The 23061-nt window shown below is 43.3% G+C and overlaps 1 protein-coding gene across 3 annotated transcripts in view; it reads right to left on the bottom strand.

Annotated features, from left to right (window-relative positions):
• LOC129855013 (ATP-binding cassette sub-family C member 8-like) overlaps positions 1–23061 on the bottom strand; it is a 156257-nt gene that overhangs the window by 124560 nt on the left and 8636 nt on the right. For 2 of the 3 annotated variants that reach the window (XM_055922243.1, XM_055922244.1), the window contains exons 3-4: positions 9888–10029; positions 3175–3296 (exon numbers count right to left, since the gene is read on the bottom strand). In XM_055922243.1, the coding sequence (XP_055778218.1) occupies positions 3175–3296; positions 9888–10029 (264 nt within the window). The remainder of the gene's footprint in view (positions 1–3174; positions 3297–9887; positions 10030–23061) is intronic. The other variant, XM_055922245.1, reaches the window with a different exon arrangement.

Raw genomic sequence — 23061 nt, 5'->3', positions numbered from 1 at the left:
AAATATGGTCAGCATTGCTGTGTGCTGCTGGTTATAACATGGCAATAGGCTACCCTGGGGCGGCAGGGTAGCCTAGTGGTTAGAGCGTTGGGGCGGCAGGGTAGCCTAGTGGTTAGAGCGTTGGACTAGTAACCGGAAGGTTGCAAGTTCAAATCCCCGAGCTGACAAGGTACAAATCTGTCGTTCTGCCCCTGAACAGGCAGTTAACCCACTGTTCCTAGGCCGTCATTGAAAATAAGAATTTGTTCTTAACTGACTTGCCTAGTTAAATAAAGGTAAAAAAATATATAAAAAATAAAAATGGATGCTGCAGTTTTGTACAGATTGTATTAGTTTTGAATTGTTACATTTATATGCACTTTGTTTATATACATTCAAAAGTTATACTTTAAATACAAATATTTCATAGCATTCTTTTTCATAACAAACCAATGCATTTTTAAATACATTGTGGTTAAGGTAGAGTATTTCATTTAATAATTTAATTAGAATTGTTTTAACACCAATCATAGTCAAACTATCGCAAACGGTTTGACCTGAAAAAAGACAAAACATATTTTTTTTAAAGAGCCATTTGGGAGCCAAACAAGACGGCTCACTGAAAAGAGCCAGAATACCCATCACTACAAACCAACACAACGTTATATTCAACCTCTATTTTAAATCAGTGGTGTAAATTGTTAGGGCACTATCACATGTTCAGCATTCTTACTAACGGGTGCAACAACTATAGCCACTTACAAGGCATGCCTCAAAATATGTTCATCATCCAGAGATTCTTTCGCCACCTACAACATTTTCCCACAATGAACCATAGTTGACAGTATGCCACTGTAAATATAAAGCAAAACAGGTAATACAGTTGTATAGCAGCGTAGTGGAACACCATTGAGCTCCCATAATGCATTGCTCTTTACAGTACCGTAGCTAACTGTGAAAGTTTTGCTGTAAATTTACAGCAATTTGTTACAGTGCACTGAAAAGTGCTTCGAGAACAATTAAGGAGCCCTGTCTAGCAGTAGCTTGGGGAAGTTGGAGGTATGTTTTAAGGAGCCTTACCTAGCAGTAGCATGGGGAAGTTGGAGGTAAGTTTTAAGGAGCCTTACCTAGCAGTAGCTTAGGGAAGTTGGAGGTAAGTTTTAAGGAGCCTTACCTTGCAGTAGAATGGGGAAGTTGGAGGTAAGTTTTAAGGAGCCTTAACTAGCAGTAGCTTAGGGAAGTTGGAGGTAAGTTTTAAGGAGCCCTGCCTAGCAGTAGCTTGGGGAAGTTGGAGGTAAGTTTTAAGGAGCCTTAACTAGCAGTAGCTTGGGGAAGTTGGAGGTAAGTTTTAAGGAGCCTTAACTAGCAGTAGCTTAGGGAAGTTGGAGGTAAGTTTTAAGGAGCCTTACCTAGCAGTAGCTTGGGGAAGTTGGAGGTAAGTTTTAAGGAGCCTTACCTAGCAGTAGCTTGGGGAAGTTGAAGGTAAGTTTTAAGGAGCCTTAACTAGCAGTAGCTTGGGGAAGTTGGAGGTAAGTTTAAAGGAGCCTTACCTTGCAGTAGCTTGGGGAAGTTGGAGGTAAGTTTTAAGGAGCCTTACCTTGCAGTAGCTTGGGGAAGTTGGAGGTAAGTTTTAAGGAGCCTTACCTAGCAGTAGCTTGGAGAAGTTGGAGGTAAGTTTTAAGGAGCCTTAACTAGCAGTAGCTTGGGGAAGTTGGAGGTAAGTTTTAAGGAGCCCTGCCTAGCAGTAGCTTGGGGAAGTTGGAGGTAAGTTTTAAGGAGCCTTAACTATCAGTAGCTTGGGGAAGTTGGAGGTAAGTTTTAAGGAGCCTTAACTAGCAGTAGCTTAGGGAAGTTGGAGGTAAGTTTTAAGGAGCCTTACCTAGCAGTAGCTTGGGGAAGTTGGAGGTAAGTTTTAAGGAGCCTTACCTAGCAGTAGCTTGGGGAAGTTGGAGGTAAGTTTTAAGGAGCCTTAACTAGCAGTAGCTTGGGGAAGTTGGAGGTAAGTTTAAAGGAGCCTTACCTTGCAGTAGCTTGGGGAAGTTGGAGGTAAGTTTTAAGGAGCCTTACCTTGCAGTAGCTTGGGGAAGTTGGAGGTAAGTTTTAAGGAGCCTTACCTAGCAGTAGCTTGGAGAAGTTGGAGGTAAGTTTTAAGGAGCCTTAACTAGCAGTAGCTTGGGGAAGTTGGAGGTAAGTTTTAAGGAGCCTTACCTTGCAGTAGCTTGGGGAAGTTGGAGGTAAGTTTTGAGGAGCCTTACCTAGCAGTAGCTTGGGGAAGTTGGAGGTAAGTTTTAAGGAGCCTTACCTAGCAGTAGCTTGGGGAAGTTGGAGGTAAGTTTTAAGGAGCCTTACCTTGCAGTAGAATGGGGAAGTTGGAGGTAAGTTTTAAGGAGCCTTACCTAGCAGTAGCTTAGGGAAGTTGGAGGTAAGTTTTAAGGAGCCCTGCCTAGCAGTAGCTTGGGGAAGTTGGAGGTAAGTTTTAAGGAGCCTTAACTAGCAGTAGCTTGGGGGAGTTGGAGGTAAGTTTTAAGGAGCCTTAACTAGCAGTAGCTTAGGGAAGTTGGAGGTAAGTTTAAAGGAGCCTTACCTAGCAGTAGCTTGGGGAAGTTGGGGGTAAGTTTTAAGGAGCCTTACCTAGCAGTAGCTTGGGGAAGTTGAAGGTAAGTTTTAAGGAGCCTTAACTAGCAGTAGCTTGGGGAAGTTGGAGGTAAGTTTAAAGGAGCCTTACCTTGCAGTAGCTTGGGGAAGTTGGAGGTAAGTTTTAAGGAGCCTTACCTTGCAGTAGCTTGGGGAAGTTGGAGGTAAGTTTTAAGGAGCCTTACCTAGCACTAGCTTGGAGAAGTTGGAGGTAAGTTTTAAGGAGCCTTAACTAGCAGTAGCTTGGGGAAGTTGGAGGTAAGTTTTAAGGAGCCTTACCTTGCAGTAGCTTGGGGAAGTTGGAGGTAAGTTTTAAGGAGCCTTACCTAGCAGTAGCTTGGGGAAGTTGGAGGTAAGTTTTAAGGAGCCTTACCTAGCAGTAGCTTGGGGAAGTTGGAGGTAAGTTTTAAGGAGCCTTACCTAGCAGTAGCTTGGGGAAGTTGGAGGTAAGTTTTAAGGAGCCTTACCTAGCAGTAGCTTGGGGAAGTTGGAGGTAAGTTTTAAGGAGCCTTAACTAGCAGTAGCTTGGGGAAGTTGGAGGTAAGTTTTAAGGAGCCTTACCTAGCAGTAGCTTGGGGAAGTTGGAGGTCTCTATGTTGTGGTAGTAGATGATGGAGGTGATCCCAGCCATGAAGGCCAGGCCTGCAGGCATGTACAGGTGCAGGTGGAGGGACTGGGTGAACCTGGGAGAACACACATGTGCACATGCGTACACACACACACACACACACACACACACACGAACACACACACACACACACACACATCGCAATCGGTGCGTTTAAAATCATTCTATACACAACTTGGTTGTAGCTTTAATATGTCATACAACAATGCCATATAATAGCTACAATCAGGCATTGTGTGATAGTGAATGGTATTTTGGAGTGAAAGACTGGAGAGCAGCAGGAGAGCTCTTCCATTCAATTCAATTCCACAGACAATAATAATCCTGTGTAGTAGACTGTAGGGGACTGTATGGGGACTGTACACACAAAACAAATGCTGAGTTCAGGCTAGGGTCTATTTCTCTCCACTTCCTGTCTGACTGACGTGCCCAAAGTAAACGGCCTGTCACTCAGGCCAAGTAGAAAGGATATGCATATAATTGGTACCATTGGATAAAAAACACTTTGCAGTTTGTAGAAATGTTAAAATAATGTATGAGACTATAACACAATTGATATGGTAGGAGAAAATCCAAAGAACAACCAACCAGAAAAGTGTTTCTTTTCTCCAATGGAACGTATAGGGTCATATTCAAATCCAGCTCCCAGATTGCAATTCCTATAGCTTCCACTAGATGTCAACAGTCTTTATTCAAGGTTTCAGGCTTGTTTCTTCCCAAACAAGGAAGAATTTTGAGTTTTAGTACTGGGAGTCAGAGTTGGAAATCAGTCTGCGTGCGTACCTGCTAATTTTGCTTTCCTATTGAACATACTTCTTTACGTAGGAAATATTATAGTTTAATTACATTTTAGGGTACCTGACGATTAAATAGAAATGTATTTTGATTTGTTTTAACAAAGTTTAGCAGTAGCTTTTTGGATTCCTTTCTCTGCATGTTGAATGAGTGGATTACTCAAATCGATGGGGCCAACTAAACTGACTTTTTGGGATATAAAGAAGGATTTTGTCTAACAAAACAACCATGCATGTTGTAGCTGGGATCCTTTGGATTGCAAATCAGAGGAATATTTTCAAAACGTAAGTGAATATTTAATCGCTATTTGTGATTTTATGAAGCCTGTGCTGGTTGAAAAATATTTTGATGTGGGGAGCTGTCCTCAAACAATCGCATGGCATGCTTTCACTGTAAAGCCTATTGGAAATCGGACAATGCAGTTAGATGAACAAGACTTTAAGCTTTTAACCGATAAAAGACACTTGTACGTACCTAAATGTTTAATATCCATAATTTTTATGATTATTTATTTGAATTGAAGGCCCCCCAATTTCACCAGAAGTTGTCGACAGGTGTCCCGCTGGCGGGACCTCTAGCCCTAAGAAGTTTAAAATTTGGGTAAAATATTGGACATAACACAGTCAGTTGGATAACAAACAACCCATTGTTTGACATTCTCCCACCAGCTTCACGAGGAATGCTTTTACAACAGTCTGAAAGGAGTTCCCACTTACTCTTGGCAAATTTGGGCTCATCAGACCAAAGGACAGATTTCCACCGGTCAAATATCCATTGCTCGTGTTTCTTGGACCAAGCAAATCTCTTCTTCTTCTTATTGGTGTCCTTTAGTAGTGGTTTCTTTGCAGCAATTCGACCATGAAGGCCTGATTCACACAGTCTCCTCTGAACAGTTGATTTTGAGATGTGTCTGTTTCTTGAACTTTGTGATGCATTTTTTTGGGCTGCAATCTGAGGGGCAGTTAAATTAATTTATTATCTGCAGCAGAGGTAACTTTGGGTCTTCCTTTCCTGTGGCGATTCTCATGAGAGCCAGTTTCATCATAGCAGTTGATGCTTTTCACGACTGCACAAAGTTCTTGAAATTTTCCGTATTGACTGACCTTCATTTCTTAAAGTAATGATGTACTGTCATTTCTCTTTGCTTATTTGAGCTGTACTTTCCATTATTTGGACTTGGTCTTTTACCAAATAGTGCTATCTTCTGTATACCAACCCTACCTTGTCACAAGACAACTGATAGGCTCAAACGCATTAAGAAGTAAATAAATTACACAAAATAACTTTTAACAAGGCACACCTGTTAATTGAAATGCATTCCAGGTGACTACCTCATGAAGCTGGTTGAGAGAATGTCAAGAGTGTGCAAAGCTGTCATAAAGGCAAAGAGTGGCTACTTTGAAGAATCTCAAATATAAAATATATTTGGATTTTTCTGGTTACTACGTGATTCCATATGTGTTATTTCATTGTTTTGATTTCTTCACTATTATTATACCATGTAGAAAATAGTAAAAATTAAGGAAAACCCTTGAATGAGTAGGTTTGTCCAAACTTTTGACTTGTACTGTATATCAAAAAATATTTGATGAAAAATTGTATTTGACCTTACTGCTATTAGCCCATACAAACGCATTAAAGAACACATTCCGTACATGGGACAGATGGTCCCCCCCCAAAAAAAATCTAAAGGAAGTTTGTTCTGAAGTGTTTGTCCTATATCTGAGAGATATAAGAAAGATCAGGAAACATTGGTTATATATACAGTATATATATATATATATATATACAAAATAAATACGGGCCATTATATATATATATATATATATATATATATATATACAGTTGAAGTCGGAAGTTTACATACACTTAGGTTGGAGTCATTAAAACTCGTTATTCAACCACTCCACAAATGTACAGTTAACAGACTATAGTTTTGGCAAGTCGGATAGGACATCTACTTTGTGTATGACACGTAATTTTTCCAACAATTGTTTACAGACAGATTATTTCACTTATAATTCACTGCATCTCAATTCCAGTGGGTCAGAAGTTACATACACTAAGTTGACTGTCCCTTTAAACAGCTTGGAAGATTCCAGAAAATTATGTCTTGGCTTTAGAAGCTTCTGTTTGGCTAATTGACATCATTTGAGTCAATTGGAGGTGTACCTATGAATATATTTCAAGGCCTACCTTCAAACTTGGTGCCTCTTTGCTTGACATCATGGGGAAATCAAAAGAAATCAGCCAAGACCTCAGAAAAGATTGTAGACCTCCACAAGTCTGATTCATACTTGGGAGCAATTTCCATACGCCTGAAGGTACCACGTTCATCTGTACAAACAATAGTACGCAAGTATAAACACCATGGGACCACGCAGCCGTCATACCGCTCAGAAAGGAGACTCGTTCTGTCTCCTAGAGATGAACGTACTTTGGTGCGAAATGTGCAAATCAATCAATCAATCAATCAAACATGTACAAAAGTATCTATATCAACAGAAAAACAAGTACTATATCAACATAACCAGAAAGGTTGCTCAACAAGGAAGATGCCAATGCTCCAAAACCACCATAAAAAAAGCCAGACTACGGTTTGCAACCGCACAGTACAAAGATTGTACTTTTTGGAGAAATGTCCTCTGATCTGATGAAACAAAAATAGAACTGTTTGGCCATAATGACCACCATTATGTTTGGAGGAAAAAGGGGGAGACTTTCAAGCCGAAGAACACCATCCCAACCGTGAAGCACGGTGGTGGCAGCATCATGTTGTGGGGGTGCTTTGCTGCAGGAGGGACTGGTGCACTTCACAAAATAGATGGAATCATGACGGAGGAAAATTATGTGGATATATTGAAGCAATATCTCAAGACAATAGTCACGAAGTTAAAGCTTGGTAGCAATTTGGTCTTCCAAATGGACAATGACCCCAAGCATACTTCCAAAGTCGTGGTAAAATGGCTTAAGGACAACAAAGTCAAGGTATTGGAGTGGCCATAACAAAGCCCTGACCTCAATCCTATAGAAAACGTGTGGGCAGAACTGAAAAGTGTCAGCGAGCAAGGAGGCCTACAATCCTGACTCAGATATACCAGTTCTGTCAGGAGGAGTGGGCCAAAATTCATCCAACTTATTGTGGGAAGCTTGTGGAAGGCCACCCAAAACATTTGACCCAAGTTAAACAATTTAAACGCAATGCTACCAAATACTAATTGAATGTATGTAAACGTCTGACCCACTGGGAATGTGATGAAAGAAATAAAAGCTGAAAGAAATTATTCTCTCTACTATTATTCTGACATTTCACATTCTTACAATAAAGTGGTGATCCTAACTGACCTAAAAGTGGAGTTTTTACTAGGATTAAATGTCAGAATTGTGAAAAACTGAGTTTAAATGCATTTGGCTAAGGTGTATGTAAACTTCCAACTTTAACTATGTATATATATATATATATGTATATATATATATATATATATATATATATATATATATATATATATATATATGAGCTGGTTAAACTGTAGTAGGGTCCACATAGATACTAGTCATGCTGGTGTAGTCTAGAGCTGAGCTGGTTAAACTGTAGTAGGGTCCACATACAGTGAGGCAAAAAAGTATTTAGTCAGCCACCAATTGTGCAAGTTCTCCCACTTAAAAAGATGAGAGAGGCCTGTAATTTTCATCATAGGTACACTTCAACTATGACAGACAAAATGAAGAAAAAAAATCCAGAAAATGACATTGTAGGATTTTTAATTAATTTATTTGTAAATTATGGTGGAAAATAAGTATTTGGTCACCTACAAACAAGCAAGATTTCTGGCTCTCACAGACCTGTAACTTCTTCTTTAAGAGGCTCCTCTGTCCTCCACCTCAAACAGTCACACTCCAAACTCCACTATGGCCAAGACCAAATAGCTGTCAAAGGACACCAGAAACAAAATTGTAGACCTGCACCAGGCTGGGAAGACTGAATCTGCAATAGGTAAGCAGCTTGGTTTGAAGAAATCAACTGTGGGAGCAATTATTAGGAAATGGAAGACATACAAGACCACTGATAATCTCCCTCGATCTGGGGCTCCAAGCAAGATCTCACTCCGTGGGGTCAAAATGATCACAAGAATGGTGAGCAAAAATCCCAGAACCACACGGGGGGACCTAGTGAATGACCTGCAGAGAGCTGGGACCAACGTAACAAAGCCTACCATCAGTAACACACTACGCCGCCAGGGACTCAAATCCTGCAGTGCCAGACGTGTCCCCCTGCTTAAGCCAGTACATGTCCAGGCCCGTCTGAAGTTTGCTAGAGAGCATTTGGATGATTCAGAAGAAGATTGGGAGAATGTCATATGGTCAGATGAAACCAAAATATAACTTTTTGGTAAAAACTCAACTCGTCGTGTTTGGAGGACAAAGAATGCTGAGTTGCATCCAAAGAACACCATACCTACTGTGAAGCATGGGGGTGGAAACATCATGCTTTGGGGCTGTTTTTCTGCAAAGGGACCAGGACGACTGATCCGTGTAAAGGAAAGAATGAATGGGGCCATGTATCGTGAGATTTTGAGTGAACCTCCTTCCATCAGCATGGGCATTGAAGATTAAACGTGGCTGGGTCTTTCAGCATGACAATGATCCCAAACACACCGCCCGGGCAACGAAGGAGTGGCTTCGTAAGAAGCATTTCAAGGTCCTGGAGTGGCCTAGCCAGTCTCCAGATCTCAACCCCATAGAAAATCTTTGGAGGGAGTTGAAAGTCTGTGTTGCCCAGCAACAGCCCCAAAACATCACTGCTCTAGAGAAGATCTGCATGGAGGAATGGGCCAAAATACCAGCAACAGTGTGTGAAAATCTTGTGAAGACTTACAGAAAACGTTTGACCTCTGTCATTGCCAACAAAGGGTATATAACAAAGTATTGAGATAAACTTTTGTTATTGACCAAATACTTATTTTCCACCATAATTTGCAAATAAATTCATAAAAAATCCTACAATGTCATTTTCTGGATTTTTCTTTCTCATTTTGTCTGTCATAGTTGAGGTGTACCTATGATGAAAATTGCAGGCCTCTCATCTTTTTAAGTGGGAGAACTTGCACAATTGGTGGCTGACTAAATACTTTTTTGCCCAACTGTTTAAACACAAAGTGCATTCAGAAAGTATTCAGACTCAAATTTGTTTACGGTATTTCTCCTTTGCCAAAATAATCCAACCACCTGACAGGTGTAGCATATCAAGAAGATTATTAAACAGCATGATCATTCCACAGGTGCACCTTTTGCTGGAGACAATAAAAGGTCTCTCTAAAATGTGCAGTTTTGTCACATAACACAATGCCACAGATGTCTCAAGTTGAGGGAGTGTACAATTGGCATGCTGACTGCAGGAACATCCACCAGAGCTGTTGCCAGAAAATGTTATGTTAATTGCTTTACAATAAGCCGCCTCCAACGTCGTTTTAGAGAATTTGACAGGACGTCCAACCGGCCTCACTCGTCAGTCCAAGAGGACTGGGGAGGTATTGATGAGGTACTGTGGAGGTATTGATGAGGTACTGGGGAGGTGCTGGGGAGGTTTTTGGGAAGGGTACGTCAAACATGGCTATAGTTCCAGGAGAGCACTGGTTCTCAATCCTGGTCCTGGGGACCTAAAGGGGTGAATTTTTTTTTTTTTTACCCTAACACTACACAGCTGATTCAAATGATCAACTCATCAAAAGGCTTTGATGATTTGAATAATGTGTGTAGTGCTAGGGCAAAAACACAAATGTTCCCCCCTTTATGTCCCCAGGACCAGGATTGAGAACCACTGCAGTAGAGGATTAGGGGGAAATGGACTCACCCATCGGAGACGATGCCCTCAGCAATCTCACAGACCAGGACAAAGAGGAGGATGAAGGTGAGGAGCCAGCGCAGGTTGTGACCAGGGAAGTGCAGCCAGGTGCTGTGGTGGATGTGCACCTTGGAGCTCTGGCTGCCCCAGCCTTACAGCACACAGCAAACACAACAACACAGGAAACAGGAAGTTAACCTCAGAGAACAGTGTGACATACGTCTGATGTCAACAATAACAACACAGGAAACAGGAAGTTAACCTCAGAGAACAGCGTGACATACGTCTGATGTCAACAATAACAACACAGGAAACAGGAAGTTAACCTCAGAGAACAGCGTGATGTCTGTCTGATGTCAACAATAACAACACAGTAAACAGGAAGTTAACCTCAGAGAAAAGTGTGACGTCTGTCTGATGTCAACAATAACAACACAGGAAGTTAACCTCAAAGAACAGTGTGACGTCTTTCTGATGTCAACAATAACACAGGAAACAGGAAGTTAACCTCAGAGAACAGCGTGACGCCTGACTAACGTAGCTTCCCTCCCTTCTTTATCTGATCTGATGAGAGATAGCAGTGCTTAGTTTGAGCCAGATCCTGCCGGAACAGGGGAACCCCTCAATTTCGTAATGATTCGTTGCGAAACCCATTTGGCAAGTGTCAGTACCTCTCTAGGTATGAAAATGTATTTTCACCGTTTGCAATGTAAAAATTATAATAAAATTAGAGTTAATTCAAGTTGCCTCCTCTGTAATTCTCGTGCCCCCTAAAACACATAATGTGAAAACGTGCCCGATATTATAATAATTGATTTGTGTTGGGCTGGCCCAGGTTTATGGTTTGCTCAAACCTGTATAGACCAATGCGTGGCCATTGCTGTGGTGAGAGTGAGATGCGTGTCTGTATCTCTTACAGAACTCCCTTTCTATTATCCCTCTACCTTTCTCTGCTCTGAAAAACATGAGCCTGCAACTCTCATCTGTCCAGCATTGCACTTCAAGTCAAATCAAATGTAATTTGTCACATGCACCGACTACAAGAGATGTAGACGTTAACGTGAAATGCTTACTTACAAGCCTTTAACCAACAATGCAGAAAATATTTACTAAATAAACTAAAGTAAAAAATTTAATAAAAAGTAACACAATAAAATGACAATAACAAACAAGGGGGGGTCAATGTAAATAGTCCTGATGACCATTTTATTAATTGTTCAGCAGTCTTATGACTAGGGGATAGTAGCTGTAAAGGAGCCTTTTGGACCTAGACTTGGCTCTCCGGTACCGCTTGTCGTGCGGTAGCAGAGAGAACAGTCTATTACTAGGATGACTGGAGTCTTTGACAATTTTTTGGGCCTTCCTCTGACATCGTCTAGTATATAGGTCCCGGATGGCAGGAAGCTTAGCCCCAGTGATGTACGTGGCTGTACGCACTACCCTCTGCAGCGTCTTACGGTTGGACGCCAGGCGGTGACGCAACCGGTCATGATGCTCTCGATGGTGCAGCTGTAGAACTTTTTGAGGATCTGGAGACCCGTGCCAAATCTTTTTAGTCTACTGAGAGGGGAAATGTGTTGTCATGCCCTCTTTACAACTGTCTTGGTGTATTTGGACCATGATAGTTTGTTGGTGATGTAGACACTCTCAACCCACTCCACTACAATGTTACAATACTACAATGTTAATGGGGGCTGTTTGGCCCTCCTCTTCCTGTAGATCAGCTCCTTTGTCTTGCTCACATTGGGGGACACGTTGTTGTCCTGGAACCACATTGCCAGGTCTCTGACCTCCTCCCTATAGGCTGTTTCATCATTGTCGGGGATCAGGCCTACCCCTTTTATGTCATCAGCAAATGTAATGATGGTGTTGGAGTCGTGCTTGGCCACGCAGTCGTGGGTGAACAGGGAGCACAGGAGGGGACTGAGCACGCACCCCTGAGGGACCCCAGTGTTGAGGATCAGTGTGACAGATGTTGTGTTGCCCACCCTTACCACCTGGGGGTGGCCCGTCAGGAAGTCCAGGATCCAGTTGCAGGGGTAAGTGTTTAGTCCCAGGGTCCTTAGCTTAGTGATGAGCTTTGAGGGCACTATGGTGTTGAATGCTGAGCTGTGGTCAATGAATAGCATTCTCACATAAGTGTTCCTTTTGACCAGGTGGGAAAAGGCAGTGTGGAGTGTGATTGAGATTGCGTCATCTGTGGATCTGTTGGGGTGGTATGCGAATTGGAGTGGGTCTAGGGTTTCCGGGATAATGGTGTTGATGTGAGCCTGACGTGAGTGCTACAGGGTGGTGGTCATTTAGGGAGGTTACCTTCGTTTTCTTGGGCATAGGGACTATGGTTGAAAATGTCAGTGAAGTCACTTGCCAGTTAGTCCGCGCATGCTCTCAGTACACGTCCTGGTAATCCGTCTGGCCCTCTGAACGTTGACCTGTTTAAAGATCTTGCTCACATCGGCTACGGATAGCGTGATCACACAGTCGTCCGGAACAGCTGGTGCTCTCATGCATGCTTCAGTGTTGCTTGCCTCCAAGCGAGCATAAAAGGCATTTAGCTCGTCTGGTAGGCTTGCGTCACTGGGCAGCTCGCAGCTGGGTTTTCCTTTGTAGTGCTTAATAGTTTGCAAGCCCTGCCACATTTGACGAGCGTCAGAGCCGGTGTAGTAGGATTCAATCTTAGTCCTGTATTGACACTTTGCCTGTGTGATGGTTTGTCTGAGGGCATAGCGGGATTTCTTATAAGTGTCCAGGTTAGAGGTTAGCAGCTCTACGCTTTAGCTCGGTGCGGATGTTGCCTGTAATCCATGTCTTCTGGTTTGGATATGTACGTACGGTCACTGTGGGGACGACGTCGTCGATACACTTATTGATGAAACCGGTGACTGAGGTGGTATACTCCTCAATGCCATGGGATGAATCCCGGAACATATTCCAGTCTGTGCTAGCAAAACAGTCCTGTAGCGTAGCATCCGCTTCATCTGACCACTTCCGAATTGAGTGAGTCACTGGTACTTCCTGCTTTAGTTTTTGCTTGTAAGTAAGAATCAGGAGGATAAAATTATGGTCAGATTTGCCAAATGGAGGGTGAGGGAGAGCTTTGTATGTGTCTCTGTGTGTGGTGTAAAGGTGGTCTAGAGGTTTTTTTTCTAAACTTATTTCCTCATAGAATCATAGGGAAGGGTGCTGGAGGTGCCACAGCATAAATTAAATCATTCAGAAATCTACACCAGGAATAGGTTTATCATTTAGCCACTGAGGATCAATAGCTTATTGTGTGTTTTGTGTGTTGCCCAATCACAACGCATTCCTACCGCCGGGAACACACCGTTTATCTGTCAGTGAACAACATGCAAAACAGGCTTTGGATTCTGCTGAAAAGAGAATACTAAACTGTCTGTAGGCTACCAAATATGTTATCAACTTCCAAATAGGCCTATTGAGCGAACGACATTGTTTGCCAAAGTAAAACAAGGAAGATATAGGCTTTCGGCACGAGCGCATTGGCCATCGCCGGTGAGTGAGCTGTGCATCATTGAGTGAGTCTGTGAAACTGGAATGTTTTTTTAGGACTATAATTTCCTCCTTGTATTGTACAATAAGTGTGTCTTTTCCCAGACCCTAGGCTTAGAAAAATAATCCCTGTGTGCAACTTCTGCATGCGCCTCTACTCTAGTGCTCTATGCCAGCACGCAAAAACAAAGATACATACGCAATGCTTTATTATAACCTCTTTCTTTTAATGCATTCTGGTACCTCAGCTCACCTCCTCTCAGCTCACTTTTTGTTCCGGCAGGTCCCAATTTACAAATGAAGCACTAGGAGAGAGTTGGACAGGTGGGAGTCAATTTCCAATAAGCATCCACAATAATATTATACATTTTACTTGTCTACAGCCGGGATTCAATCCAATCAAGCTTTTTCAGCTATGCACATTTTAAAGGCAATGTTTCGTGTTCACACATACCGCAATCACGGTAAACGCTGAACATGTCAGCTCAATCATAAATTACCTTCAAATGTCAAGTGTGCTATAAGGCGGATCTGCTGCTGATTAGATAAAATCCTGGCCTCAAATAAAACACCTCAGACTACTGATTCACGTACAGGGACTGTGGTGGACACACACAATCCCTTTCAGGTGTATTCACTTCCAGACATTTGTTTAAAGCTGTAGATTCAATTCTGCTAACTCTCAGTCCAACCTTGAAAAGCTTAACAAGGAAGTTGTCCCTGTGAGTTATAGGAGTAGGACAAGATAAAAGGTCATAGGATCAGGACAAGATAAAAGGTCATAGGAGCAGGACAAGATAAAAGGTCATAGGATCAGGACAAGATGAAAGGTCATAGGATCAGGACAAGATAAAAGGTCATAGGATCAGGACAAGATGAAAGGTCATAGGATCAGGACAAGATGAAAGGTCATAGGATCAGGACAAGATGAAAGGTCATAGGAGCAGGACAAGATGAAAGGTCATAGGAGCAGGACAAGATGAAAGGTCATAGGAGCAGGACAAGATGAAAGGTCATAGGAGCAGGACAAGATGAAAGGTCATAGGATCAGGACAAGATGAAAGGTCATAGGAGCAGGACAAGATAAAAGGTCATAGGATCAGGACAAGATGAAAGGTCATGGGAGTAGGACAAGATGAAAAATCGTAGGAGTAGGACAAGAGGAAAGGTCATAGGAGCAGGACAAGATGAAAGGTCATGGGATCAGGACAAGATGAAAGGTCATGGGAGTAGGACAAGATGAAAAATCGTAGGAGTAGGACAAGATGAAAGGTCATAGGAGCAGGACAAGATGAAAGGTCGTAGAAGTAGGACAAGATAAAAGGTAATCCGAGGGGAGTCAGTGGCAACCGGCCAAGTCTGTGAAGGCCTTCACTGTGAGGTGGGTCACCACAGTAACCTTGTCTGTAGCCTCCGGTGCCTGCAGCTAGGCCTGTCTAGACAGAAAGAGAACAACACTACCTTGCCTGAGACTTCCTGTGAGCCCCACAAGCTATTATAAAGTAAACTCGCACACCTTATGTGCTGCTATATGCATGGAGATGTTTTTCTATCATCAGTAAAGGGACAGTGCAGTCAAAAATGTGATTGTGAAAATTATGATAATGCACTTCATGTAAAAACTGTTTGGAAAAAAACACCTGAAGTATCAGTTTGTTTGTCTGGGTGGAGTTTTTGGACATATAAGTTAATAGACCAATAACAAAAAGAGTTTTCCCTCCTCACTGCCAATAGCTGCTCGTTTTCAGGTTACACATCCCATCCATTAGGCTCCTCCGATTAGACCCCTCCCTCAGACCACTCCCAAGCAGTCCGAGCAAACTTCTTGCTTGAGGAATTGCATTGTGCTAAGAAGCTATTTTTGTTTCTTTTAGACCATTTTTTAAAATTTAAAACAATCACAGTAAGGTACTTAACTGATACCCAGAAATCAGTTGATATTGAGATAAAAATGTCTGCACATAGGTGATCTAGATGTTTCCGACATAATGGATCTTATTGACCCACGCGTGCCTGCGCATGCCCGCCCGCGCACCCACGCCAAGCAACGCCCACATACAAAGTGACCTGGTCTGGTGAGTATACTCATTTACTATATAATTCTGTAGAAAATTGTAGTATACTGTAGGATACTATACTACACACTGTAGTATCCCCCGATCATGTGTAGTACCTAGTATAGAATGTTTTTGTATACCGTAGAATACTATAGTAAATACTACAATATTATCCACAAAAAAACAATGTAGTAAATACTACAGACATTCTCCTGCAGGTTTTCTCAAGGAGAAAGTCCCCCACCTCTATCTCAAAGATAGGGAAAAAAACATTTTAGTAAATACTACAGTCTGAGAAAACAGTAACTATTAAAGTATACCACAGTCCCCCAAAATACTATAGTATACCATACTACTGTATGCAAAAACACTACAGTAATTAACATAGAACATACTAATTTTTTCATTACTAGAGTATACTGCAGTAAATACTACAGTATTCACTGTAGTGTTCTTGTGGACTTAAGTCCCTAAAATACTACAGTGAATACTACAGTAAGGTCTGCAAAAACACTGCAGGTAATACTACAGTATTCCTACCATAGTATACAGTCGTGGCCAAAAGTTTTGAGAATGACACAAATATTAATTTCCACAAAGTTTGCTGCTTCAGTGTCTTTAGATATTTTTGTCAGATGTTACTATGGAATACTGAAGTATAAGTACAAGCATTTCATAAGTGTCAAAGGCTTTGTTGATGCAAGTTGATGCAACGAGTCAATATTTGCAGTGTTGACCCTTCTTTTTCATGACCTCTGCAATCCATCCTGGCATGCTGTCAATTAACTTCTGGGCCACATCCTGACTGATGGCAGCCCATTCTTGCATAATCAATGCTTGGAGTCTGTCAGAATTTGTGTTGTTTTTTTTGTCCACCCGCCTCTTGATGATTGACCACACGTTCTCAATGGGATTAAGGTCTAGGGAGTTTCCTGGCCATGGACCCAAAATATCGATGTTTTGTTCCCCAAGCCACTTAGTTATCACTTTTGCCGTATGGCAAGGTGCTCCATCATGCTGGAAAAAGCATTGTTCATCACCAAACTGTTGGCAGAAGTTGCTCTCAGAGGATGTGTTGGTACCATTATTCATGGCTGTGTTCTTAGGCAAAATTGTGAGTGAGCCCACTTCCTTGGCTGAGAAGCAACCCCACACATGAATGGTCTCAGGATGCTTTACTGTTAGCATGACACAGGACTGATGGCAGCGCTCACCTTATCTTCTCCGGACAAGCTTTTTTCCGAATGAGAGCCCAAGGCAAACCGGGCTCTCAAGAGAAGACAAGCTATGTGCACAAATCCAATTTTGATAAGCTCCCATATCTATTTGGTGAAATAACACAGTGTGCATCACAGCAGCAGTTTTTGTGACCTGTTGCCACAAGAAAAGGTCATCCAGTGAAGAACAGACACCATTGTAAATACAACCTATATTTGTTTATTTTCCCCTTTGTACTGTAACTATTTGCACATCGTTACAACACTGTATATAGACATAATATGACATTTGAAATGTCTTTATTATTTCTGTTTACTTGTAATTTTGTATTGTTTATTTCACTTTTGTTTATTATCCATTTCACTTGCTTTGGCAATGTAAACATATGTTCCCCATGCCAATAAATCCCCTTAAATTGAATTTAATTGAGAGGGAGAGAGACAGAGAGAGTCAGAGAGAAACAGAGATCAGTTTGCTCCGTAGCCGTTCACCTCCACGGTGGTCCTTGTGAGTTTATGAGTTTAACATATAACCATTAGCATCAGTTTACACAGTAGTTCTCTTTCCTTCTCTATTGCTGTCTTTCTCTGTTTCTTGTCTCTCTCTTTCACTCTTTTCATCTCATCTACATTCTAGTTAATACGAGTCCTTATTAGTTTCAGGGTAAATCTTGTATGGCATGCACATCACTTTCCCAGAGCCCAGAGTGGTTCACTGTAAAGGAAATAGGGTTCCTTTTCAGTTGTAATGGCCACCCTCCAACAGTGTGACAGGGACATAGTGAACTGGTCAGTCACACGCCGATGACACATAGCCAGGCACATTAGTGTCCTTTTAACAGCTGTCACAGGGACAAAACACCAGTCATGCAATGATAATGACACTGGAGGAATGCCTTAGCACATTGTAATAACTTTAACAACAGGGACAGGGGCACAGTGAACTTGTCATACATTGATGACACGAAGGTGACCAGCCGGTTACACAGTGATTATGACACCAGTGGAAAGGGGGGGGGGGGGGGTTAGCCAGGCAAAAGAGGATGGGAGGCGAGCAGGGATGTGTAACCCAACCCCTACAGTAGAAGAGGGTTCTAGCTCCTGCTGGTTGGGCCTAAATTCCACCAGAAAGGTCACATTGGTTTGTCGAAAATAAAAATGCTGAAGGGGCTTCACCGAGGGCCAGGTTTCCGTTACAATGTTAATCATAGGGGACACGCTGTACAATGCATACTGTACAGTGGAATGTATATTTCTATGCTAAATGAATAAATGCATAGTTAAATGTAAAAAGTGAAGCACATGGAAGAGGCTCAGTAATAATTGATGATCTTTTTAAGGAGTAAGGCTCAGTGTTAATTGATGATTTTATTAATGAGTAAGGTTCAGTATTAATTGATTATCTTATTAATGAGTAAGGCTCAGTAATAATTGATGATCTTATTAGGGAGTAAGGCTCAGTATTAATTGCTGATCTCAGGGAGTAAGGCTCAGTAATAATTGATGATCTTAGGGAGTAAGGCTCAGTAATAATTGATGATCTTAGAGAGTAAGGCGCAGTAATAATTGATGATCTTAGGGACTAAGGCTCAGTAATAATTGATGATCTTAGGGAGTAAGGCTCAGTATTAATTGATGATCTTAGTAGGGAGTAAGGCTCAGTAATAATTGATGATCTTAGTAGGGAGTAAGGCTCAGTAATAATTGATGATCTTAGGGAGTAAGGCTCAGTAATAATTGATGATCTTAGGAAGTAAGGCTCAGTAATAATTGATGATCTTATTAGGGAGTAAGGCTCAGTAATACTTGATGATCTTAGGGAGTAAGGCTCAGTAATAATTGATGATCTTAGGGAGTAAGGCTCAGTAATAATTGATGATCTTAGGGAGCAATGCTCAGTAATAATTTATCTTATTAGGGAGTAAGGCTCAGTAATAATTGATGATCTTAGGGAGTAAGGCTCAGTATTAATTGATGATCTTATTAGGGAGTAAGGCTCAGTAATAATTGATGATCTTAGGGAGTAAGGCTCAGTAATAATTGATGATCTTATTAGGGAGTAAGGCTCAGTAATAATTGATGATCTTGGGGACTAAGGCTCAGTAATAGTTCATTGTCTTATTAGGGAGTAAGGCTCAGTATTAATTGATGATCTTAGGGAGTAAGGCTCAGTATTAATTGATGATCTTAGTAGGGAGTAAGGCTCAGTAATAATTGATGATCTTAGGGAGTAAGTCTCAGTAATAGTTCATTGTCTTATTAGGGAGTAAGGCTCAGTATTAATTGATGATCTTAGTAGAGAGTAAGGCTCAGTAATAATTGATGATCTTAGGGAGTAAGGCTCAGCAATGATTGATGATCTTATTAGGGAGTAAGGCTCAGTATTAATTGATGATCTTAGTAGAGAGTAAGGCTCAGTAATAATTGATGATCTTAGGGAGTAAGGCTCAGTAATGATTGATGATCTTATTAGGGAGTAAGGCTCAGTATTAATTGATGATCTTAGGGAGTAAGGCTCAGTAATAATTGATGATCTTATTAGGGAGTAAGGCTCAGTAATAATTGATGATCTTAGGGAGTAAGGCTCAGTAATAACTGATGATCTTAGTAGGGAGTAAGGCTCAGTAATAATTGATGACCTTAGGGAGTAAGGCTCAGTAATAATTGATGATCTTATTAGGGAGTAAGGCTCAGTAATAATTGATGATCTTATTAGGGAGTAAGCCTCAGTAATAATTGATGATCTTAGGGAGTAAGGCTCAGTAATAACTGATGATCTTAGTAGGGAGTAAGGCTCAGTAATAATTGATGACCTTAGGGAGTAAGGCTCAGTAATAATTGATGATCTTATTAGGGAGTAAGGCTCAGTAATAATTGATGATCTTATTAGGGAGTAAGGCTCAGTAATAATTGATGATATTAGGGAGTAAGGCTCAGTAATACTTGATTATCTAGGGAGTAATGCTCGGTACACTTCCTCTGACATATGTTGAAAATATCTTCATCATTTTCATCATCCTGATCATCACCACCAGTGATGAAAGTACATTTTTTGCAACAACAAAAAACGGAAATATTACATTTACATAATTACTCAGTACTTTGTTGAAGCACCTTTGGCAGAGATTACAGCCTTGAGTCTTCTTGGGTATGACCCTACAAGCGTGGCATTTGAGGAGTTTTTCCCATTATTCTCTGCAGATCCTCTCAAGCTCTGTCAGGTTGGATGCGGAGTGTCGCTGCACAGTTATTTTCAGGTCTCTCCAGAGATGTTTGATCGGGTTCAAGTCCGGGCTCTGGCTGGGCCACAGAAGAACATTCAGTGACTATTCCCGAAACCAGTCCTGCGTTGTCTTGTTTGGTTTTCTGAAGTCCTGAGCAGGTTTTCATCAAGTATCTCTCTGTACTTCGTTCCGTTCATCTTTTCCTCAATTCTGACTAGTCTCCCAATCCCTGCCGCTGAAAAACATCCTCACAGCATGATGCTGCCACCACCATGATGCTGCCACCACCATGATGGTGCCAGATTTCTTCCAGATGTGACGCTTGACATTCAGGCCAAAGAGTTCAATCTTGTTTTCATCAGACCAGAGAATCTTGTTTATCATGGTCTGAGAGTCCTTTCGGTGCCTTTTGGCAAACTCCAAGCGGGTTGTCATGTGCCTTTTACTGAGGAGTGGTTCACGTCTGGCCACTCTACCATAAAGGCCTGATTTGTGGAGTGCTGCAGAGATAGTTGTCCTTCTGGAAGTTTCTCCCATCTCAACAGAGGAGCTCTGTCAGAGTGACCATTGGGTTCTTGGTCACCTCCCTGACCAAGGCCAGCTCTAGGAAGAGTCTTGGTGGTTCCAAAATTCTTCCATTTAAAAATGATGGAGGCCACTATGTTCTTGGGGACCTTCAATGCTGCATATATTTTTGGTAGCCTTCCCCAGGGTACTACAATTGTGTCTCAGCTCTCTACAGACAATTCCTTTGACCTCATGGCTTGGTTTTTGCTCTGACATTGTAACAGCGGTCCTCCTCCTCTTCTACCGAAAAGGAGGAGTATTGAGGGAACCAAGGCGCAGCGAAGTTTGAACACATAATTTATTAAAGAAAACACGAACTTGACTAAACTAACAAAACAACAAACGGTGTAGACAGACCTAGACGACGAACTTACATAAAACAAGAAGAACGCACGAATAGGAAACATAGGCTACACAAATCGAACAAACCGTAAACAGTCCCGCGTGGTGTACAGACACAGACACGGAAGACAATCACCCACAACGAACACTGTGACAACGCCTACCTAAATATGACTCTTAATTAGAGGAACGCCAAACACCTGCCTCTAATTAAGAGCCATACCAGGCAACCCAAAAACCAACATAGAAACAGAAAACATAGAATGCCCACCCAAACTCACGTCCTGACCAACTAACACATATAACAAACTAACAGAAATAGGTCAGGAACGTGACATAACCCCCCCCATAAGGTGCCAACTCCGGGCGCACCAGTACAAAGTCTAGGGGAGGGTCTGGGTGGGCATCTGACCACGGTGGTGGCTCAGGCTCCGGGCGAGGTCCCCACCCCACCATAATCAATCCTAGCCTCCATCTCCCCCTAAAAATGTCCACCCTCATTCTACCCCCACAAAATCCTCTTGGTAACATCACTGACAGGGACAACACCGGGACAGAGAGATAGATCAAGACAGAGGGATAGCACAAGACAGAGGGATAGATCAGAATATAGAGGTAGCTCAAGATAGAGAGGGAGATCAGGATAGAGGGGCAACTCCGGACTGGAGGGCAGCTCCGGACAGAGAGACAGCTCTGGACTGAGGGGCAGTTCTGGGTATATAGCCGTTTCTGGCTGAAGGGCAGCTCATGGCTGACTGACGAATCTGGACGCTCATGGCAGGCTGACGGCTCTCGACGCTCATGGCTGGCTGACGGCTCTCGACGCTCATGGCTGGCTGAAGGCTCTCGACGCTCATGGCTGGCTGAAGGCTCTGGACGCTCATGGCTCACTGACGGCTCTCGACGCTCATGGCTGGCTGACGGCTCTCGACGCTCATGGCTGGCTGACGGCTCTCGACGCTCATGGCAGGCTGACGGCTCTCGACGCTCATGGCAGGCTGACGGCTCTCGACGCTCATGGCAGGCTGACGGCTCTCGACGCTCATGGCAGGCTGACGGCTCTCGACGCTCATGGCAGGCTGACGGCTCTCGACGCTCATGGCAGGCTGACGGCTCTCGACGCTCATGGCAGGCTGACGGCTCTCGACGCTCATGGCAGGCTGACGGCTCTCGACGCTCATGGCAGGCTGACGGCTCTGGACGCTCATGGCTCTCTGACGGCTCTGGCTGCTCATGGCTCGCTGGCGGCTCTGGCAGATCCTGTCTGGCTGGCGGCTCTGGCAGATCCTGTCTGGTTGGCGGCTCTGGCAGATCCTGTCTGGTTGGCGGCTCTGGCAGATCCTGTCTGGTTGGCGGCTCTGGCAGATCCTGTCTGGTTGGCGGCTCTGGCAGATCCTGTCTGACGGACGGCTCTAGCGGCTCCTGTCTGGCGGGCGGCTCTAGCGGCTCCTGTCTGGCGGACGGCTCTGTAGGCTCATGGCAGACGGGCGGCTTTGCAGGCTCATGGCAGACGGGCGGCTTTGCAGGCTCATTGCAGACGGATGGCTCAGACGGCGCTGGGGAGACGGATGGCTCAGATGGCGCTGGGAAGACGGATGGCTCAGATGGCGCTGGGAAGACGGATGGCTCAGATGGCGCTGGGGAGACGGATGGCTCTGGCCGGATAAGGCGCACTGTAGACCTGGTGCGTGGTGCCGGAACTGGAGGCACCGGGCTAAGGACACGCACCTTCATACTAGTGCGGGGAGCAGGGACAGGGCACACTGGACTCTCAAAGCCCACTCTATACCTGGTGCGTGGTACCGGCACTGGTGGCACCGGGCTGAGGGCAAGCACATCAGGATTAGTAGAAGGAGAAGAAACAGTGTGTACAGGGCTCTGGAGACGCACAGGTGGCTTAGTGCGTGGTGCCGGAACTGGAGGCACCGAACTGGATACACGCACTACAGGGAGAGTGCATGGAGGAGGAACAGGGCTCTGGAAACGCACTGGTAGCCTAGTGCGTAGTGTAGGCACTGTAGGTACTAGGCTGGGGCGGGGAGGTGGCGCCGGAAATACCGGACCGTGCAGGCGTACTGGCTCTCTTGAGCATTGAGCCTGCCCAACCTTACCTGGTTGAATGCTCCCGGTCGCCCGACCAGTGCGGGGAGGTGGAATAACCCGCACCGGCCTATGTAGGCGAACCGGGGAAACCATGCGTAAGGCAGGTGCCATGTATGCCGGCCCGAGGAGACGCACTGGAGACCAGAAGCGTTGAGCCGGCCTC

The sequence above is a fragment of the Salvelinus fontinalis genome, chromosome 5 (genome assembly GCF_029448725.1).
Source record: "Salvelinus fontinalis isolate EN_2023a chromosome 5, ASM2944872v1, whole genome shotgun sequence".
In the NCBI taxonomy this organism is placed as follows: Eukaryota; Metazoa; Chordata; class Actinopteri; order Salmoniformes; family Salmonidae; genus Salvelinus; species Salvelinus fontinalis.
The sequence above is the reverse complement of the archived record's forward strand: the minus strand, read 5'-3'. Positions and strand labels throughout refer to the sequence as shown.